The sequence below is a fragment of the Lontra canadensis genome, unplaced genomic scaffold, assembly GCF_010015895.1.
Source record: "Lontra canadensis isolate GAN:19392208 unplaced genomic scaffold, GSC_riverotter_1.0 scaffold2, whole genome shotgun sequence".
In the NCBI taxonomy this organism is placed as follows: Eukaryota; Metazoa; Chordata; class Mammalia; order Carnivora; family Mustelidae; genus Lontra; species Lontra canadensis.
In genome coordinates, this window is record NW_022630996.1 from 63,573,483 (window position 1) to 63,592,501 (window position 19,019).

General features: G+C 33.6%; 1 protein-coding gene across 7 annotated transcripts in view; it reads right to left on the reverse strand.

Moving 5' to 3' along the window:
• Positions 1–19,019, reverse strand: part of AKAP9 (A-kinase anchoring protein 9) — a 197,840-nt gene that overhangs the window by 36,611 nt on the left and 142,210 nt on the right. For 5 of the 7 annotated variants that reach the window (XM_032875423.1, XM_032875435.1, XM_032875432.1 and 2 more), the window contains 7 exons: positions 12,901–13,063; positions 11,451–11,663; positions 10,448–10,486; positions 8,820–9,052; positions 7,777–7,896; positions 4,581–4,757; positions 3,833–3,937 (listed from right to left, as the gene is read on the reverse strand). In XM_032875423.1, the coding sequence (XP_032731314.1) occupies positions 3,833–3,937; positions 4,581–4,757; positions 7,777–7,896; positions 8,820–9,052; positions 10,448–10,486; positions 11,451–11,663; positions 12,901–13,063 (1,050 nt within the window). The remainder of the gene's footprint in view (positions 1–3,832; positions 3,938–4,580; positions 4,758–7,776; positions 7,897–8,819; positions 9,053–10,447; positions 10,487–11,450; positions 11,664–12,900; positions 13,064–19,019) is intronic. The other 2 variants (XM_032875468.1, XM_032875444.1) reach the window with 1 other exon arrangement.

Genomic DNA, 19,019 nt, shown 5'->3' on the forward strand with positions numbered 1-19,019 from the left:
GTGAGGAGTTTACCTTTGGAGCCTTACATTCTCTCTCTCTCTTTTTTTTTTAGATTTCATTTGAGAGAGTGTGAGCAAGCAAGTGGGATGGAAGGGCACAGGGAGAGGGAGAGGAAGAATCTCCAGCAGTCCCCTGAGTGAGGAACCCCACAACATGGGACTCCATCCTGTGACCCTGAGATCGTGACCCGAGCCTAAATCAAGAACCAGATACTTAATGACTGAGCCACCCAGGTGCTCCTAGAGCCTCACATTCTTAACTATCATTTATCCTGCTTATAATAACTAATGTCTGGAACTCATTTTCTGTGCACTGGTATTAAACTCAGTAGACACACCTTAAACACATTTAATAGTTGCTCATATATAATTATCAGGTTGGTTTGCTGAAAACTATGGTGATTTTATCTTCTTCAAAGTTATCTAATGCAGTAGTAATTATACATATCCTTATCTTTCACAGCTACTTTTGATGAAAGGTATTACTTTAATATACATGTAGACATTTAAGTTCAAAAATGATGTTCCACCTCAAAAGCTATTTGATTTTTGGTGTACCTCTTAATCCCCTTTGCCTACTTCACCCTCCCCGCAAAACCAACCTCCCCTCTGGCAACCATCAGTTTGTTCTGTGTATTTAAGAGTCTGTTTTTTCATTTATTTGTTTTGTTTTACTTTCTTGACACAAGAGTTTATGGTCAAATTCTAAATTTGATCTAAAGTCTTGCTATTCAAAACGTGGTCCCTAGAGCAGCACAACTGGCATCACCTGGGAACATGTGAGATGCACAAACTCCAAAGCCCCACGCCAGACCTACTGAATCTGAATCTTCTTTTTAATAAGATCCCCAGGGGATTCTTGTGCACACTAAAGTCTGAGAAACATTGGCCTAAAGTACTAACATTTCTGATCTAAGAAGCTGAATTTGCGTCATCACAAGAGAGACCTCAATTCCCAAAGACAACAACTGTAGCATTCTTTTCTCCTGTTCAGCCAGACTCTAGTTTCAGTCCCAGGCTGTCCTATTACTGAGCCTATAACAACCAAAACCACAAGAATATTACTAGGGTTTTAAAACAGAACGGTGGCTGTTTGTTTTAATCCTGTTTACTTTAGCTACTAAATGTTATCTATACTGTTTGGATTATATTAATTTGCAACTATTTGTGTTTTCTTTTTAAACCTTTTTTTATTGCTTTCAAATGTGTATATGCCTTCTTAGTTAGACATTAGATCTTTGAAATCTGCTAGTTTTACAACTGGATAGTGGTAATCAACATGTACTACGGTCTTAATAAATGTTGAGTGATAGTCTTTAATACTTCTTACCAACAAGACAAAATATTCCCTAATTCTTTAGCAGTACAGCATCACAGGACTCCAGAATCAGAGAAATCTAGGAGGAATGCTTGCTCAACCACCTACTGTGTGACTATGAACAAGTTGTTTAACCTCTCTTAAGACTCAGTTTACTCATCTGTAAAATGGAGGTAACCCCTAGAGCCTATCCTCAGGGAGACTGTAAAGATTAATGACAACAGGCTTTTAAAATACCACTTTATAGCACAGACCTCCACAAAGTTAACTATGATCACTTATTACTGCCATCTATGAGCTAGATTTCATTAGCTCTATAGAGTTAAGACCTACTGAAGGCATCTTTTTCTTAAAGAAATTCTTCCTTCTATTTTCCCCACATTATTTCCTTTTTCTTATCATCCTATCTTTAAAGTTTCTTCTCTATTCATTTTGCATTTCTAAACATACGGTAAACTTAAAAAAAGTTGTGCACAGATTAAGGCTATGAGAATAGTAGAAAAAATAAAATGACACATATAGACATCTTCTGTTGATATTCCATCAGATATCTGAAAACATTTGCCTAACGCAAGAGAGAATGCTTAAGAAGTTATTTTCATTAAAAGATTTATCTTTTAATTCTATGTTCCTCCTCTCTTTCAGTCTTTAGTCATAGATGAATGGGTTCTGACAGCGTACTTGTCACTGTTATTAAAAACTAGGTAGACTAGGATGAACTATCATTTTAACCCTTTACTCACTCAACACACCTGGCTCTATCCTATCTATAAAACACTGCGAGTTGGTTGATAGAAGCTGGCTGACTGGCCTCCTTGTAGTTCTGAGTAGTTATGATTCTGAGTAAAAGGTAGACTGCTACCAAATACTGGCCTCAAAATATGAAGTGTCAGTAATGTTATATTAAATTCAGAAGATAATTAAAATATAAAGTTAGTAAAGTTAATCAACTATCCACAATCAACTATCATTGTTTCAGGATTCAGTTTTGAAAGTCTATCTTTGGGGCGCCTGGGTGGCTCAGTGGGTTAAGCTGCTGCCTTTGGCTCAGGTCATGATCCCAGGGTCCTGGGATCGAGCCCCGCATCGGGCTCTCTGCTCAGGAGGGAGCCTGCTTCCTCCTCTCTGCCTGCCTCTCTGCCTGCTTGTGATCTCTCTCTGTCAAATAAATAAATAAAATCTTTAAAAAAAAAAAAAAAAAAGAAAAGAAAGTCTATCTTTTTAGAGAGCAATTTCTCTATTACTGTAAGGCACTTTAAATGTTCTTTTCAAAACACATAAAAGTGGTTACAGATAAACAAGTGTTGCCTGCCTGTTGCAGAAAAACCAAAAAAGCAAAATAATCAAGAACCTTTTAGATAAACATTAGTCGGTATAATATGATAGTGAGAAAATAAACCTTCTCATGGAGATGATCATTTCTATTCATCACTTAGAGGGCTTTTTTCTGAGCTGGATTTTAGTTGATGTCTAAATCATTCTTATATTTTACAAAGGACTTACTAATATTCATTTACTCTTTAAGTTCAATAGATATTTGTTAAAATATATTAAATATCCTGAGAAAATTATATGGAAATAAAAATGTAATTTAAAACACCTTAAGTATTTTAAATGATATGATATAGCTAGGTAATGCAAAGTACAATATGTTTTAGAAAAGCTAATAGTAGACCAAGATTTAAATAAGTTTAATTTAAATTTAAATTAGAAATTATTACTGTATTAAAAGTGATTTTCTTTCTTTTTTTTTTTTTTTAAAGATTTTTTATTTATTTATTTGGCAGAGATCACAAGCAGGCAGAGAGGCAGGCAGAGAGAGAGGGAGGGGGAAGCAGGCTCCCTGCTGAGCAGAGAGCCCGATGCGGGGCTCGATCCCAGGACCCTGAGATCATGACCTGAGCTGAAAGCAGAGGCTTTACCACTGAGCCACCCAGGCACCCCAAAAGTGATTTTCTTTTTGTTTGAGAAGGGAGGCAGTAGAAAAACACAGGAAAACTTTATATAATTACTGTATTGTTAAACTTTTGTTTTAAGAACATGTTTAGTATATTGTAAAATACCACAATAATAACCTCCCAGGGCAATGTAACTTAAAAAACAAAACAAAACAAAACAAAAAACCCAAAAAAACAAAAAACCAAACCCTACAGCAAACTAGCAATACTTCAAAGCCCATGGTAAGTAAGAAAAAGTTTTGTCCTAACACAACTCTCTCCACACTCTCCTCTTCACTCAGTTCATATTTACCTTCTTTTTGTCTTTAAAACTTCTTCCTGTGTCAAGGCCTTTATATTTGTCCCCTCTACCTGTAACTCTCTTTCTCATACCAACGTATTTGTTCAAATCTTTATTGTCTTCAAGGTCAACTTAAGCAATGAGCTAAGAAATCATCTAAACTTTGGTTTTAGATTATAAACTCCATTCTATACAAATGATATTCTTGAATAACTTATTTAAAATTATTTAAAAATATCTCAAACCACATTTTGTCATTAAAGGTAAACCACTTACCTCTTTTTCCTTTCGGTCTATGGCATCTCGCTCAGCCTGTAACTGTACTTCTAGGGACAATTCTGCTTTAGCTTCTATAGCTCCACACAGTTTTTGGTCCTCTACCTTTAAATATATAAGAATTTTTTCAAAACTTCAGACATTAAATCATGATTCATTTTAATTAGAGAAGTAGCACTTTCATTTCTCCAATTAGCAGTTGATAATCTACATGAGTGAATAATCAAAGTTATAGATACGCAGGTTTGAATGCATTTTTATATAAACAGGAATGTTTGACATTTTTAAAATTCATTCCTCAGGTAAAACGGAGGCTATCCCCTGAACTGCTCCCTTCCTAACCTTCCTTATCCTGCTCTTCTTCTTTCATTCTTGCTTTCTGCAGTATAATGGGAATACACTTCATTCCTTAGTCTGGGATAAAGCATCAGCCTCAACTGGTGTCCACAGCTTTTTCACTTGGCTATTATTTTACAATTACAACCTTACTGACTGTTAAAAGGATCATTAATTCTTCTGGTTTAGCTAATCTTCCTTTCTCAGGACTAAGGTATGCAAGTAACATCTGGAGATAGGAATAAACAGATACAGTTATGATGTCACTAAAGACATAAAGGTATATTTATATTTTTAATAATATCAATAAAAAGTCAGCAGTAATTTTTATTTAAAGGAACTGATGTTCATGTAACGAAGAGTAACTGGCATTAAAATACTTGATAAAATTAACCTAAAGAAAATGGCACACCTTTTGAAAAGTGTCTGCGCTAACGAGTAAGGCTTGCTCCAGTTCCCTTACTCTGAATTCCAATTTCTCGATCTCTTCGTTCCGTTCTTGGATATCCCTCTGAAGCTGCTCTTTAGACAGCAAAAGCTCACTGCACTTGTCTGTTTTTTCTTTCAAATGATTTGTTAACTGTTCAACCTGGAAATATAATAAGCAAAAACTGTTAATTTAAAAAAATTTCAACAAGCTAATAACCCATTTCAAAAAGTATTTTCAGACATTATGCTAATTTTATTTTTGATAAGGATAGCAATGATCATCTCCAACTATGGTGACATTTTCTGAGTTGACAAAACAAAACAGTACTAACAAAACAGAAATAATACTGTTCTCATCACCCCTTTACAAAAAGTTCTTTCTCTTAAGACAAAGATTTTCTCCAGCTAGGAGGAGAAAAAAAATTACATTTTTTAATAAAGTATAAATAAAGTATAAGCTCTAACAGTTCAACCACACTAAAACCTAATAAAAATGACAAGTTTACAGAGTACTGACTTACATTCTTATGTGAGATAAGATAACCTTAAAAAATCTTTCATGGATTCTATTTTTCTTTCCACAAATGGTTATAATTCATACATATAATAAAACAATGGTTCTAAACACCACAGGATGGGAGAGCTTTAATACGGTCACTTAGAAAGCTTTCTCAGCCTATACGTTCTAGCATTGCAGAACAGAGATGACAATGTGGAGTGACGAGAGGGACCTGTGCACACTGATAGTTTCCCTAAGTAATCCTGATATTCGTGGTCTATTCAAGAGAATGGCTCCGTGATGGTAGAATTCAGGAAGCATAATAAAATAGCTTAAGAAATTCATTCTCATCAGGTGAGGAGAGAAAACTTACTAGAAAAAGAAGTGTGATGGTAGGAATAAAAGGAATTCTAGCTTAGTTCAAGGAGGTATTTTAAGGAAATGATCTAAAATGATATTTATTGTGCAAAACATTAAAACAAATGCAAACTTACCTATAATTACATATTCAAGAATGACAATAACAAAGCCACTCAGGAGAAACTCTGATAGTCATGGGTGGACTAAGATTTGAAAGTACAGTCAAGGAAGGAAGACAACAAAGCAGCAAAACAGTACAATATACTGTTAGAGTTAGCTTATTTTGATCTTGAGGAAATCAGAATCTGGGGAATCAGATTTGACAAGGTAAGGATAGAACAAATAGATCACACTGTTCCAGGAGAAAATAAAATATACACATCCTTATTAGTTTCTTAAAGTTTCGTGAATGAGGCAGGTCACAGTTTTCAAATGTAAAAAACCAAATAATAGGAAATGATAGGAAGTTCTAGAGCTTTAATATTCCTTTGAGTTTCAACAAACACAGCTATTTTTCAAAAGCTGAAATTATGTTAGGAATAAGATCAGGAACTACAAACTCTGTGGGGATTGATAATTTTTCTCGTTATAGAAAAATATAGATAAAATAAATAGATAAGGCTATTCTATACCAGATTACTTCAATGAGAATGTAGGTAACATTTTATTATAATGAATTTATACACATTTTATGCACTTTGGAATTCTTTGAAGAGAAATGAAATCTAGTAAATTGCATAGAAATTAAATACTATAAGATTTTTTTTATTTGACAGAGAGAGATCACAAGCAGGCAGAGCAGCAGGCAGATAGAGAAGGAGAAGCAGGCTTCCTGCTGAGCTGAAAGCCCGATGTGGGGCTTGATTCCAGGACCCTGAGATCATGACCTGAGCCGAAGGCAGAAGCTTAACCCACTGAGCCAGGTGCCCCAATACTATAAGATTTTTGAAAAAAATTAACTGTTACTATTTCTGAAAACAATGTTATAACTTCACTATGTAGTAGGCCAATACTCCTATGAGGTGGGTTCTATTACAATTTCTATTTTAGAAGTGAGTAAACAATTTTAGAAAGTTTTAAAAAGTGACTTAGCCATTGTCATACACCTGGTAAATGGCAGAGCCATGATTCAAACTAGGATGGTCTAATGCGTAAGCACGATCTCTTTATAATCCATAAAAAGCCAACATTAGGAATTTATACAGTAAGTCTTCTCTCATTCATGTAGAATTCATTCAGTAAATTTGGAGTTCTATGTTTCTATATGAGGAAATAGACAATTGGCATGAAAAAGTAGAGGCAGGGAGAGTGGTAGTGAGGCTACCAAAATTACCCAGCCAAACAGTATCAGTTAAGATTTAAGAAGATAAAAAGAACAGGAAGATCTAAGATGTAGTGCAACCCGACCGCCAATGGATTGGAAGCAGGGGTTGGGAAAAAGAGTGGAATCAAGGATGAATGGCTGCATCTTAGCAATGAGGAAGGTGAAGATGGTATAACACTTACTGAAATGAAGAAGGAACATGTTTTATTCTTGTCCTTCTCTGCTGGGGGCTAGTCATTCAGAATCAAGAGCCCCCTTTTGAACACGTTAATTTTGAGACATCTAAATGGAGATATAGCGGGCAGCTGAATATTCAAGTCCAGAGTTCAAAAGAGTATCAGGGATAGAGATATAAATGCATAGTCCTCTACCTGTAACTACTTGGGAAGAGACTATTAATAAAAAAGAAGGGGGCCCAAGATGAAGTCTTGGGGTACTCCATCATTTATTTGGGTTGAAAACAAAGATTAGAGAGAGACCAATGAAGTAGGTATGTCACAGAAGTCAACTGTTTATGGAAGGGGGCAGTAATGAAAGCCTCTGAATGGCTGTGTATGAAGAAGACAGAGAAATGATCAGTGGACATAGCCATGAGGTTGGTAACCTTCACAGGAATCATTTCCATTAAAAAGAGGATATAAAACCCCACTGAGACAGAGGGGTTGGAACTTCATTGCATAGGATTGAGAAAAGAACCTAAGATGGGGAAGTAAAGAGTGAATACGGACAATTCTTTTGATCAGGTTTGTTGGGAATGGGAATAGGAAAAGAAGCAGAGAAGTTTATTTAATTGGGTAATACTGGAAGATAAATTTCAATGCAAACAATTTTTAGAGTTTCAAGATTCTTTCACACTGAAGACATTTTTAATTTTCTGATTTTGAAGATTTATATATAATAGAAAGAATTTCCTTTAAGTTCTTCACAATACACATCTTATTTTACACATTAATATACAAATTATTGTAAGGCAGACAACATCAGTAAAGTTCTTACCTCTCTAGTTTGATGTTCATTGATAGGCTGGAAACGAGGTATAACCTTAAGTTGCTGTTCTAGTTTCTGTATTTCCTGTTGGAATACATCTCTCTCATGTTCCCTATCAATGGCTTGCTCCTGAAGTTTAAATAACAGTAACAGTAACATATGAAACAACATATATTGAAGCTATTATTTCTGCTACTTCCCTTTAGTTACACACATAGCTTTATTTGAAGACAAACAACTGATGACCACAGACTAGCCCAAACCAAAAGGTTTAAAAAGATACCATCTTTTCTATGGTACGTAGCCTATTTGGACTCTTTGATAAAACTTTATGTATTTAAATATTATTTGAAGCACATTTTAAAAAATTGAATGTTAAATATAGACTAATATAAAAATATTGTTCCAAAAGTGAGTTTATTTTTCTGGAACAAAAGAGTACTTCCATTGTTATTCAGTCATTTAAAAAAAATAAAAAAGCAGAGCAGATTATTTAGTAAATAAAGTTCTTTTATCCTAACCTAGATTTCATATCTAAAGTTATAAAATGTGTCAGAATCTGATTCCCTGGTCTATAAAGAGAATATCAGGCCTTAAATGAAATCTCAAAGAAGAAAATCCATGTGAAATTAGAGACTTAATATCATTTTGGAAGACAATAATGACAGCATAACAACTTCCAATCCCCTGTTTCCCAAAGCACACTGTTACTACGTATATCTTTTGTGGGTCAAATAGTATTGGCCAGTTAGCTTTATCCAGGATCCTCAACCTGTTTTTGCAGTTGGTTAAAGGAAAGACTAGGACAAGCTTCTTAACTCTGAATTTGGAAAAGGCTAACTGGTAGGGTTTATTCATAATCTGCTTGCACTGCTTTTAACTGTGATAGGTGAACTATTTGGAATAGCACTTTTCAGTTAATTGGTAGAAAACACATACATATGAAAATGCTAGAGTTCAAGAGTCTCTTCATAATTTAAAAGTCATAACTTAGAGTGACAGCAAGTAAGCATTACACTGAGAAAATCAATATTCAAGTTGAGAATACTTACATCTAAAAATTTTCTCATTTTTTCTAATTGCTTTTCCAGTGCTTGGTTTTGCTGTCGTAAATCCATAAGCTCAGCATTTTTTTCTTGTTCCAGCTCTATAAACCTACTGACTTGTTCCTCAACATCTATTTCTAGAGCTTTCACTTGTTTTTGAAGGTCATCACGTACTTTTTCAGCTTGGCACTGTACTTCTAGTTTTTCCTTCATTAGTTTTTCTGTCTCCTGTAGTAATTCTGTTTATAAATATAAAAATATTCTAAGTTAAATCATAATTAATAATAATGAAATCACTGATAACTATGCTCAGATTTTACCTTATGAAACAAGAGGTCTGAGTTTTATTTCAAACTCATGGAAAAAAGGAAAATGTTCCTGTGAAAATATCAAATTATCACATTCCTATGTAAGTAAGCAAGCTTATACCAAAACTTATACTGTATTAACAAAAAGAATGATCCTATCACTAAAAACAATACTTGTGAAAATGCCATAGCAAATGACTGAAAAAAATAAGTAAATCCACTTGCACTATAAGGAAAAGAACAAAGTCTAATTAAATTTAAGCACAGAAATAACTCACCTCAGGCAAAAATCAAGCCAATAAAGTCACTTTTATATGCATACATAATACACATGAAGATCAAATACTGTACATTTTTAACCAAGGCAAGTAAGAGTTATAGAAAAAAAAAATACAACTACAATCAGAATTTCCTGTTAGTCTTTTTCCTTATTAGATCCATATTCCTGAGTTAGTCTTACATGCTCACACATAAATGTATCAAGAAAAAACTGACAAGTATGAGAGGCAGTATGGTGTATTGCTTAAGAGCAGAGACTATGGATTCAAATCCCAGCTCTGCCACTTATCTCCTATGTGAAATGTAGTATGATGTCCTCCAATTTCCTTATACATAAACTGGGGGTAGTAATAGTACTGATCTCTAACAGTTATTATGGATCAAATGAGTTAATATACAAAAAGAATAGTGCCTAGAGTATGGTAAGCACTATATAAGTGTTAGCTATTATTATTAATATTAATAATACAATTATTAAGTATAAATAGCAAAGTAAAACAATTCTCTAATGAAAAAATAAAGGAACATAACCCGAGAGTCTTTATACTACTCAGTCTGCCAACAATATACTCAGGACTAGGAATCTATAGAAAATAGCTTTTCTTTTAAAACAATACTGATGTAGACGTTAATATAAAAGTAAGTGAACCAGAAAGTCTCTTTACTTTACTAAATCTCATTGATCCTATTGTTACCATCATCTTATATTTTCTGATTTAGAAAGAGCACTTTAAAGTTATAGGCTCCAAGAGTTTAATGTATTTGTTTCTGTAAAAAATTGAAATGGTCTTAAGCTCTGTGGAAAAACAGATATAAGATGATGATCATTATGAATCTCAGTTGTTAATTTCAAATGTAAATATGTATTTTATTGCAAGTAAAGTTTTTTGTTAAAGAGAAAAGCTGTAAGTATGAAACACAGCAGTAAAATCAGAGGTACGTTAGTTGAAAAAGTAGAGGTATGTGATTGAAAATCCAAGGGTCACCCAATTTTTGGAGTTGTAAGTTTACCACCCAAAGACTGGCCATGCCACTGTAAAAACACACCTGCTCCAGGTGCTGCATCGACTGCAGCATCTACTAGTCCTATAAGAATAGAAAGAAAACACACACATACAGAACAAAGATATAATTTACATGTCTATTTCCTAAAATAGGATAATACGTATACACAAAAGAATCAGAAGTAAAAGTTAAAACCACTAGTAACACTTGATGTCTCAGTATTTCTTAAATATTTTACATGTATGATCTATATATTTTGCATATTAAAAAATTCCAACTCTAAACCTATGTTAAACAAATTTAAGCACCAGAAACAACTGCACGAAATTACAAAAATGTCTGCTGTACATATTTCTAAATTGGTAAAATTCAACTAGTGAAACTACACATTTATAATTCTAACTGCATGTGTACTATGAAAGTGAGAGGATATGATAAAAAGGATTTTAAGTTCCACTGTCATAATGGCTGACATTCTTTTCTGCCAAAGAAAGATATCACATCTGATTTCTCATTTAAGAAAAGATTAAAGGTTATTTATAAGTTGTACATTTTGAACTCCTACACAGGTTAAACCCGATGTCTGCCTGCTTCTAGTAGTCACTGACCTTTTTCAATCTATTCTCCTGCAGGCCAAAATCCACCCCTACCTGCTTGCCCGAAGTGCTGATCAGTACTCTTAGTTATTATTCCAAGTACACATTTTTCCTGCCTTTCTACTATTAAAAGTACTTAATCTTACATGGTTTGAGAAATATCCTTCTTCATTATATGTAGCTTTCTTTAAAGGTAGAAATTCAAGGATAAAGGATTATCTTTTCTAGTTAAAATCAGCCAAAGGAAAAACAAAACAAAACAAAACAAAACAAAACAAAACAAAACACCCCTGACTCTACATGGTTGGCTTATAAAACATTTACCGAAGAGGTAGATTTTAATTTTTCAATCCTCATATAAAATACAGGAATAAAGACAATGAAAGGGGAAAAGAGCCACCTTGAACTTTTAAGGAGTGTTTCATATACAAAGTCTAAAAAATACATACGCTGTTCAACAGGGCCTGCTTCTGCTTTCATAGCTTCTTTCTGTCTCGACAGTAGTTCTCTTTCTTCTTGGATCTGCTGTTGCTCTGCTTCCAATTCTTGTAATCTATTACCTGCACATAACAATTCCTGCTCAAGACGATCTATTATATCGGTTTTTTCCTGAATTTGCCTTTCAAAAAGAGTTTTTTCATCTGCATAGCCATCAATGACACCTATAAGATAAAATTAACAGGGAATGGGATTATAACTTATTTCAAATCTTACCATTCGGTGTTATGTAAGTAACAGGTATACTGTTAGCAAAACTTCATTCCAACATATTAAATGTTCTGAATGAATCTGCTGCTGATAGCAGTAGCAATTACGATACGTTCAATGCAACCTTTTTGTTGTTAACCTTTGTGCCTAAATATGAAGTTCCTTTGAACTTTTATTTTGCTATGCTAATGCATTACATCATGTAGGTGTAACTCATTTTATTACACAGATATAAAGAGACAGGTTCCTGGAAAGCAATATAAATCAGATGCTTGTGAATCAAACCTCGTTTTAAATATACTAGAGAAAGTTGCTATTTTAAGTGATTCTAGCAGGCCAACACCCACAACAGTATGGCAGAATATAAACAGCATGAGGCTTTAGAGGCATAAAGCCTGGCATCACCATTTAATGGTGGCTTTGAACAATTTATTAACATTTCTTAGCTTTGGTCTTTTCATCCCTAAATTACTTCATTAAATTTGCTTTAGGATTGTGGGATTATGGTAACAAATGACTATTATAAGTTTTTATATTTTCCAAAAATTTCAATGCTTTCTGTAATTCTATTAAATTCTTTCTTTCGGGGCGCCTGGGTGGCTCAGTGGGTTAAAGCCTCTGCCTTCGGCTCAGGTCATGATCTCAGGGTCCTGGGATCGAGTCCCGCATCGGGCTCTCTGCTTGGTGGGGAGCCTGCTTCCTCCTCTCTCTCTCTCTGCCTGCCTCTCTGCCTCCTTGTGATCTCTGTCTGTCAAATAAATAAATAAAATCTTTAAAAAAAAAAAAAATTCTTTCTTTCTTTTTTTTTTTTTTTTAAATATTTATTTATTTGACAGAGAGAGAGAGAGAGCACACTAGGCAGAGGGAGAGGGAGAAGCAGAGTCCTCACTGAGCAGAGAGCCCTTATAAGGGGCTGCATCCCAGGACCTTGGGATCATGACCGGAGCTGAAGGCAGGCACTTAACCAACTGAGCCACACAGGCGCCCCTCTATTAAATACTTTCTAATAATTAAAAGCATATATGGTTCTTAAAATTGCCTGGAGAAACTCCGAAGACAAACTACAACTACATTTCAGTGGTCACTCCTAAATTAGAGTAGACAGGTAATGTCCAGATCTGTTTTGCATCAAAAAATTCTTTTTAAACTTGAAAGTTTTCCTCCCTCGGTTGCCAATGGCAAGTTGCTTACCCTCAGCCTTACTGAGCTCCACAGCCAGCTGTTCTCTGGCCCTGGACTCCTCATGAAGGCGCTCTCGCAGTTCTTCTTGACACTTAAGAGACTCGGTCACTTCTTGTTTCTGTCGAAATGACTCCCGCATCAACTCTGTCTGTGTAACTTTGGCATGTTCCAGCTAAACAAGGAGGGAAAGCATACATGAAGGAAGACAACTAAGTGTTGGGAAGGCCAATGTCATTCCCCACTAAAGGTTTATTTAAAAAAAAAAAAAAAGGATTTTTAAATAAAAATAAAGACATATTGTTGAACTGCTGAACTATAGCCACGTAATATTTCTAGTGCATACTAATATTAGTAGGAGGAAAAAGTCAGTACACAAGTAGATTAGCTACATACAACTTTACAAAAGAGATGTATTTTAATTTGGTGTAAAAAATGTATCTTTTGGAAATAAACCACTTCATATCAGTAGATCTGTATTTCATCACATAAAGAGAAACATAAAGTTAATGACACACAGGCTCTTTTTGTATTTTCTGAAGAATTTTCTCTAATCGTACTGTATGAAAAACTTAGAATCTTTTATACTGAACATTTGTTGATTGCGGACTCTTGCTATATACTATGGGGAACTAATATATGCTTAATATAATGGGATCAATTAACAAAATCATAGTGGCACAACAAAATGAAATTATTATAACCCATGTTTTAACTAAAAAGCTTTATATTTCTGTCCATCTATGAAACATCTACAGGGCTCTATATGAATATTCAATTTATTTTCAAAACATTAGAATACAGAGGCATTATCCATAATTACTCATAAATATAGCCTCCTTAATACCTGCTGTTATTGGCATCGCTAAGTTCTTATACAATTTTAAAAGATGACAGTCAAGTACAGGCCAAAGCTCTCAAGAAAGAGTGATCACTGTTACCAGCTCCATGAAAGTATAGAAAAGCACTGTTTCTGCCTTAGCTTTCTGAACTTCTGACTGCCAGCACCGGCTTATCTTTTTTTATTTTTATTTTAAAAGAGAGAACACACAAGCAAGCATGGGGGGAAGGGGCAGGGGGAAAGGGAGAGAGAATCTTAAGCAGGCTCTATACCCAGCGCAAAGGCCCATGTGGGGTCTCCACGATCATGATCTGAGCTGAAATCGAGAGTCAGATGCTTAACCGACTGAGCCACACAGGTGCCCCTATCTGTTATTATTTAAACAACTACATAAGAAAAAAAATGGCCTCAAATGTTTCTAGTAGGTAGTCTTATAACATTAACACTATTTAAAATTTTTTTAAAAAAGCAGTTACCATGTATATTAAAAATAGGCTCACCAGGTAAGAATTTGTAAAATTACATACAAAGTACTTAATATATTAGAAAGATATTATCATGTTTTACGTTTAAAACATGAACCACTACACCAAAATGTAGTGGTTTCTAATTTATAGTCAAATATAATATATTATAAAATTATGATATTTAAGTGTATTTTAAAGACTTCTGCTCTTCATATCTGAGTAGTATTTACCATAGCAAACAGATTTTAGAACTACTAACTAGAGATTTTTATGGTCACTCTATGTCAATTTCCAAAATATCTAGTATGTGATTATTCTTGTTTTATTTAATAAGATGTATTAAATATCATTTACAACTATTATTTGGGGATAAGATGAATACACATTTATGACTTGTAATGGATAATGAGCATACATTTTAAATTACAAAATATTTCCTAAAATATCTGTACATTGTTACCTCAACAAAAATAAAACTTAATATTTTCTTTTTTTTTTTTTTTTAAAGATTTTATTTTTCTGACAGAGATCACAAGTAAGCAGAGAGAGAGGAAGGGAAGCAGGCTCCCCGCTGAGCAGAGAGCCCGATGTGGGGCTCGATCCCAGGACTCTGGGATCATGACCTGAGCCGAAGGCAGAGGCTTTAACCCACTGAGCCACCCAGGTGCCCCAAAACTTTATATTTTCACTTTGACTGGCAAAACAGTATTTTCCTTTAAATGTGGATAACTAATATATATTGATTTTTTAACTATAAAAAAACCATAACCATAAAGACCTAATTTATATATAACTACTCTCCTGAATTTATAGTCACAGCCTATATTTTTAAAGCATATCAATTGCTTCTACATATGTAGATATGTAACTTTTTTTTGTACATTATAAATTGGTTGCCTGATAAATACATGAAATCTCAAAAAGAGTTCGAAGTTCTCACTAAATGGATAGGAGTGTTGTTTGTTTTTTCTCCTTTTTCAAATTTACTGTACAAACACAACAAGGCCATTTAGCATTTACAACAAAATGCTTGATTTAGTTAAAAAATTAAGTTTTTGCTTCTAATGTTCTACTTCTTGGTAAGATCTAAAGCAACCTTAAAGTGCATTTAAACATTTACCATAAAACCACAAGAAATAACTTCAGTTTTACAAAACAAAACTAAAAAGTTAGAAGAATCAAATATAGTAAAGCTAGTGAAACAAATTTCATTTAATATAGCAAATGGCACTCCTACTTTGCTGGAATAAGAGAGTCCCTTCAAATGTCCATCTAAATATATATTAAAATGTCATATTCAGCCTTTCTGAATAAGTTAAACTCATTACATTAAAAGTAAGTATAAAGCATCAATAAATATTCTGTCACTTTAATATAAAAGTTTCAGGAGAGGTAACAAAACTCTTCTGAAAATCATCTGGCCTATTAAATATTAGCTAGTGTATTACAATAAAAGCCATGAAAGTCATAAAAAGTGCTGAAAATATCTTGTAGTTATATTGAATAACTTGTAGTGAATTACTCACAACATACTTACATGTTAAATAAGCCTGAAATACTAACTATGGTAAATATTCTTTTTTTTCATGCTAAATACTCTTAATAATGTTTGTAAAATACATTTCACATAAAGAAAACAGTATCTCCTCACTGGATTAGTAAGCATATTAAACCTTAAGTTCCTTATAAGTTAACAAGAAAATTAAAATCAGAATCCATATTTTCTTTTTCCCTGTCTGAACTACAGCCAATATACCATATGATTGTAAACATTTCCTAACTGGCTCAATGGACTTAGCTGCTTTAAGTATCACAATGCTCATTCCCTCAAATATAATCTTTCCATTTTTACTTGGGATTGGCATCATCAACATATAAAAGCAAGATTCTTAAGGACAAGCAGGATCTTTTTCAAACAGCTTGCCTGCCATGGAAAACTGTAATACTATCTCACTCTGCTTTCTGGAATCAAAAACATAGCCAAGTTGGGGCTCTCAGACCAAATTTAGCTCTTCAATATATCAGGATAAATGAGTATTAACACATGAAACAGTAACAAATCTAGATTCTACCCCATTTACCTAAGGACATTTAAAGGTCATTTCTCATTATACAGGTCTTTTTTTAACTAAATGCATAAAAAACTGAAAGTATAAACTAAAAGTATAAGAAATCAAATTTTTTATACTTACTGAATAAGGAGGGGTAGGCAGTGAAATTTTAGAAATAAGCTTTAATATGTGCCCATTTCTTTTATGAATAAAGTGAAAAATAGAAGTATTAATAATGACAGAGTTATTTTCATCCAAATGTTCACAGAGAGGAAAAGGATGTGGTAAAGGCACACGAGATTCAACCTCATAAATGTCTTCATCTTGTTCTTCCAACCATGAGCCATGGAGTTTGACAGTTGCCAAATAAGTACGGTAGGAATCCATGCTAGTAGATGCAGCTGCCAAATTTCTTCACTTGCTTTAACAGTTTTCCACTACATTAAAAAGTTCTTTTTAGTTTATCAAGATACACCATAGAATTATGAAAATTTCTTTTTAGTACTATCAAATAAGCATTAATTCATATAAATGAACAAAAGAAAAAATGCACAATCTATTTAAAAAATCTATATTTCCACCAGTATTCCTCAAAAAAAAAAAGGAACAAAACAAAGACAACAAAAAAGCAGAAAAACACCTTTTTACCTAGAATAATTAAATCTTTAAAGAATGGAAGAATGAAAATATAAATATCTAATTAGCCAAGCCATAAAACTGTTTTCGGTATCAAATATATCTGTCGAAATAAACAAGCTTTCCAAAAAGAATCTGGCAGGGAAAGTCAAGTTTGAAATCTCCATAGCAGCAGTCTTGAGAAATGTAGTTGCAACATTATTTCCCTTGTTCTTGCTGCTTCACTCAATTCAAAAGTAAAAGCTCTTCTGAACTGAGCTATTCAAACAGCCTCGCAGGCTGAGCCAAAGGATTCTAGTCAGTGTTCCCTGAGGGAAAGGTCAGAACAGAGGGTGTGGTTTCTTGTCTTTACCTATAGGTACTGACAGGTGGAATGTGAATTAATACGCCCACAAAAAAGCTTGCCTAACAGGATCCAAGTTCCACGTCAGAGCTTTGAAAAGGGTAGACAAGTTTATAATGTTTCTAAGATAAGCTAGTATTTTTCCATCCTATTAAATAATTGTTTTAATGTGAAAACATGAAATCAACTAGGTTTGAGTCCACATTACCAAATAGTTCTTAAAGTATATCTAATCATAATTATTTCTGGAAGACTTAGTATTTCCTTTTGATATTTCCTTAAATAATACTCATCTTTTGAGCAGTCATTAGAACTAAATACAGATAGTTCAGTTATAACCTTTTTCCACATTGATTTGTTTTCAGAGTGAATGTTAAGGAGAAAAAAAACCCCACTCTTTTAAAAAGCTGCATTATATAGAATATGTTTGGAACTTATACCATTTAAGGTATCCTAGGAACTCTGACTAAAACTAAAAAGTGCAAGTTGCCTATAATTGTCTTCTGGTAGCTCCAGAAATGTTGGCAACAATGAATAAACTAGACACTCAGAATTTTAAAAGATGAACAACTTACTTTTTAACATCAAAAGATCTTTAATAGTGAGAGCTGTTTCAAATAAATGAAAGAGCTTTCATTGTGGTGCCTTTTTTCTGTCCAGTAACTAAATATCCTAAACCCATAAAACTAAAACCTTTTATCTACTATGGAAAAACCCATACTAAAGCCAGCGGGTGATTATCAACAAAAATCCATTTTATAGCCACTTCCACTACACGAAATCGTTTAAAGGAGTCAACACTCAAAGCATTCATAGCAGGCTAATAATTAGGGAAGAGAAAATGAGATTTTCTACAGAAATCCCAGAATCTACAGGTAGATGCCTCGGGTAGGGGTTGAGCGGGGGACAGCTGCCTATTACAATTCTCGATCAGGCAATGACAAATTTCTGTTTATTATGCTTATGTGAGCCCACCAGTTAGTCTGTGAATAAGTCTGAATATCTGTACAAAATGGAGGCCTAACCCTACACTGGTTCAGCTAAATATGATTTTTCTGGATCTTTACCAGATACAAAATCATCTATATCCTAGCCAATCGGCTTTATGAAATGAGAGGATCCACGCTAACCATATCATGTAGTTCTCAAAATACTCTTTCCTGGCTCCTTCTGGAAATTACAGCTTATTTGGATAATGCAGTATCCAACTTCTCTTATTCGAAGCAAAAAAAAATTCGGAGAATAAGAAGTATCTCTTTATAAATAGAAATATTCAGGTCAAGGTAAGAATTAACTACAAAGAAAAGAAAAAACCCAGGGAGGAGAAAAAGACTCAAAAAAGTAGTAGATTAAGATGATTTAGAATGAGGCAAACAGCTCTCTTAACAAAAGCATATTAACTGATGGTATATTATATTAATTCATGTTCAAAAAGGTGGCCCTTAATTAAAATAATCCAAATTAAATTTTTTCCCATTTTTGAAAGCATGTAAAACTCACTTCCATCCATGTAAAGCCAAAACTTTTAAGAGTAGGGTATATTCCCTTATAACTAGGAACATATAAGTCAAGGTTAAAGAAACTAACCACAAAAAAACAAAACAAAACAAAAACAAAAAAACCAACAAAACCCAGTTAAAATTAGGGAGGGCAAAAAGGACTCAGAATAGCAGTAAAGGTGATTTAAGATAGGGGCAAATAGCTCCCTTAGTAAGAGTATATTAATTGATGGTATGTTAATTGACATTCAGACAGATTACTCTGCATTAGAATAATTCAAATTGTATTCTATT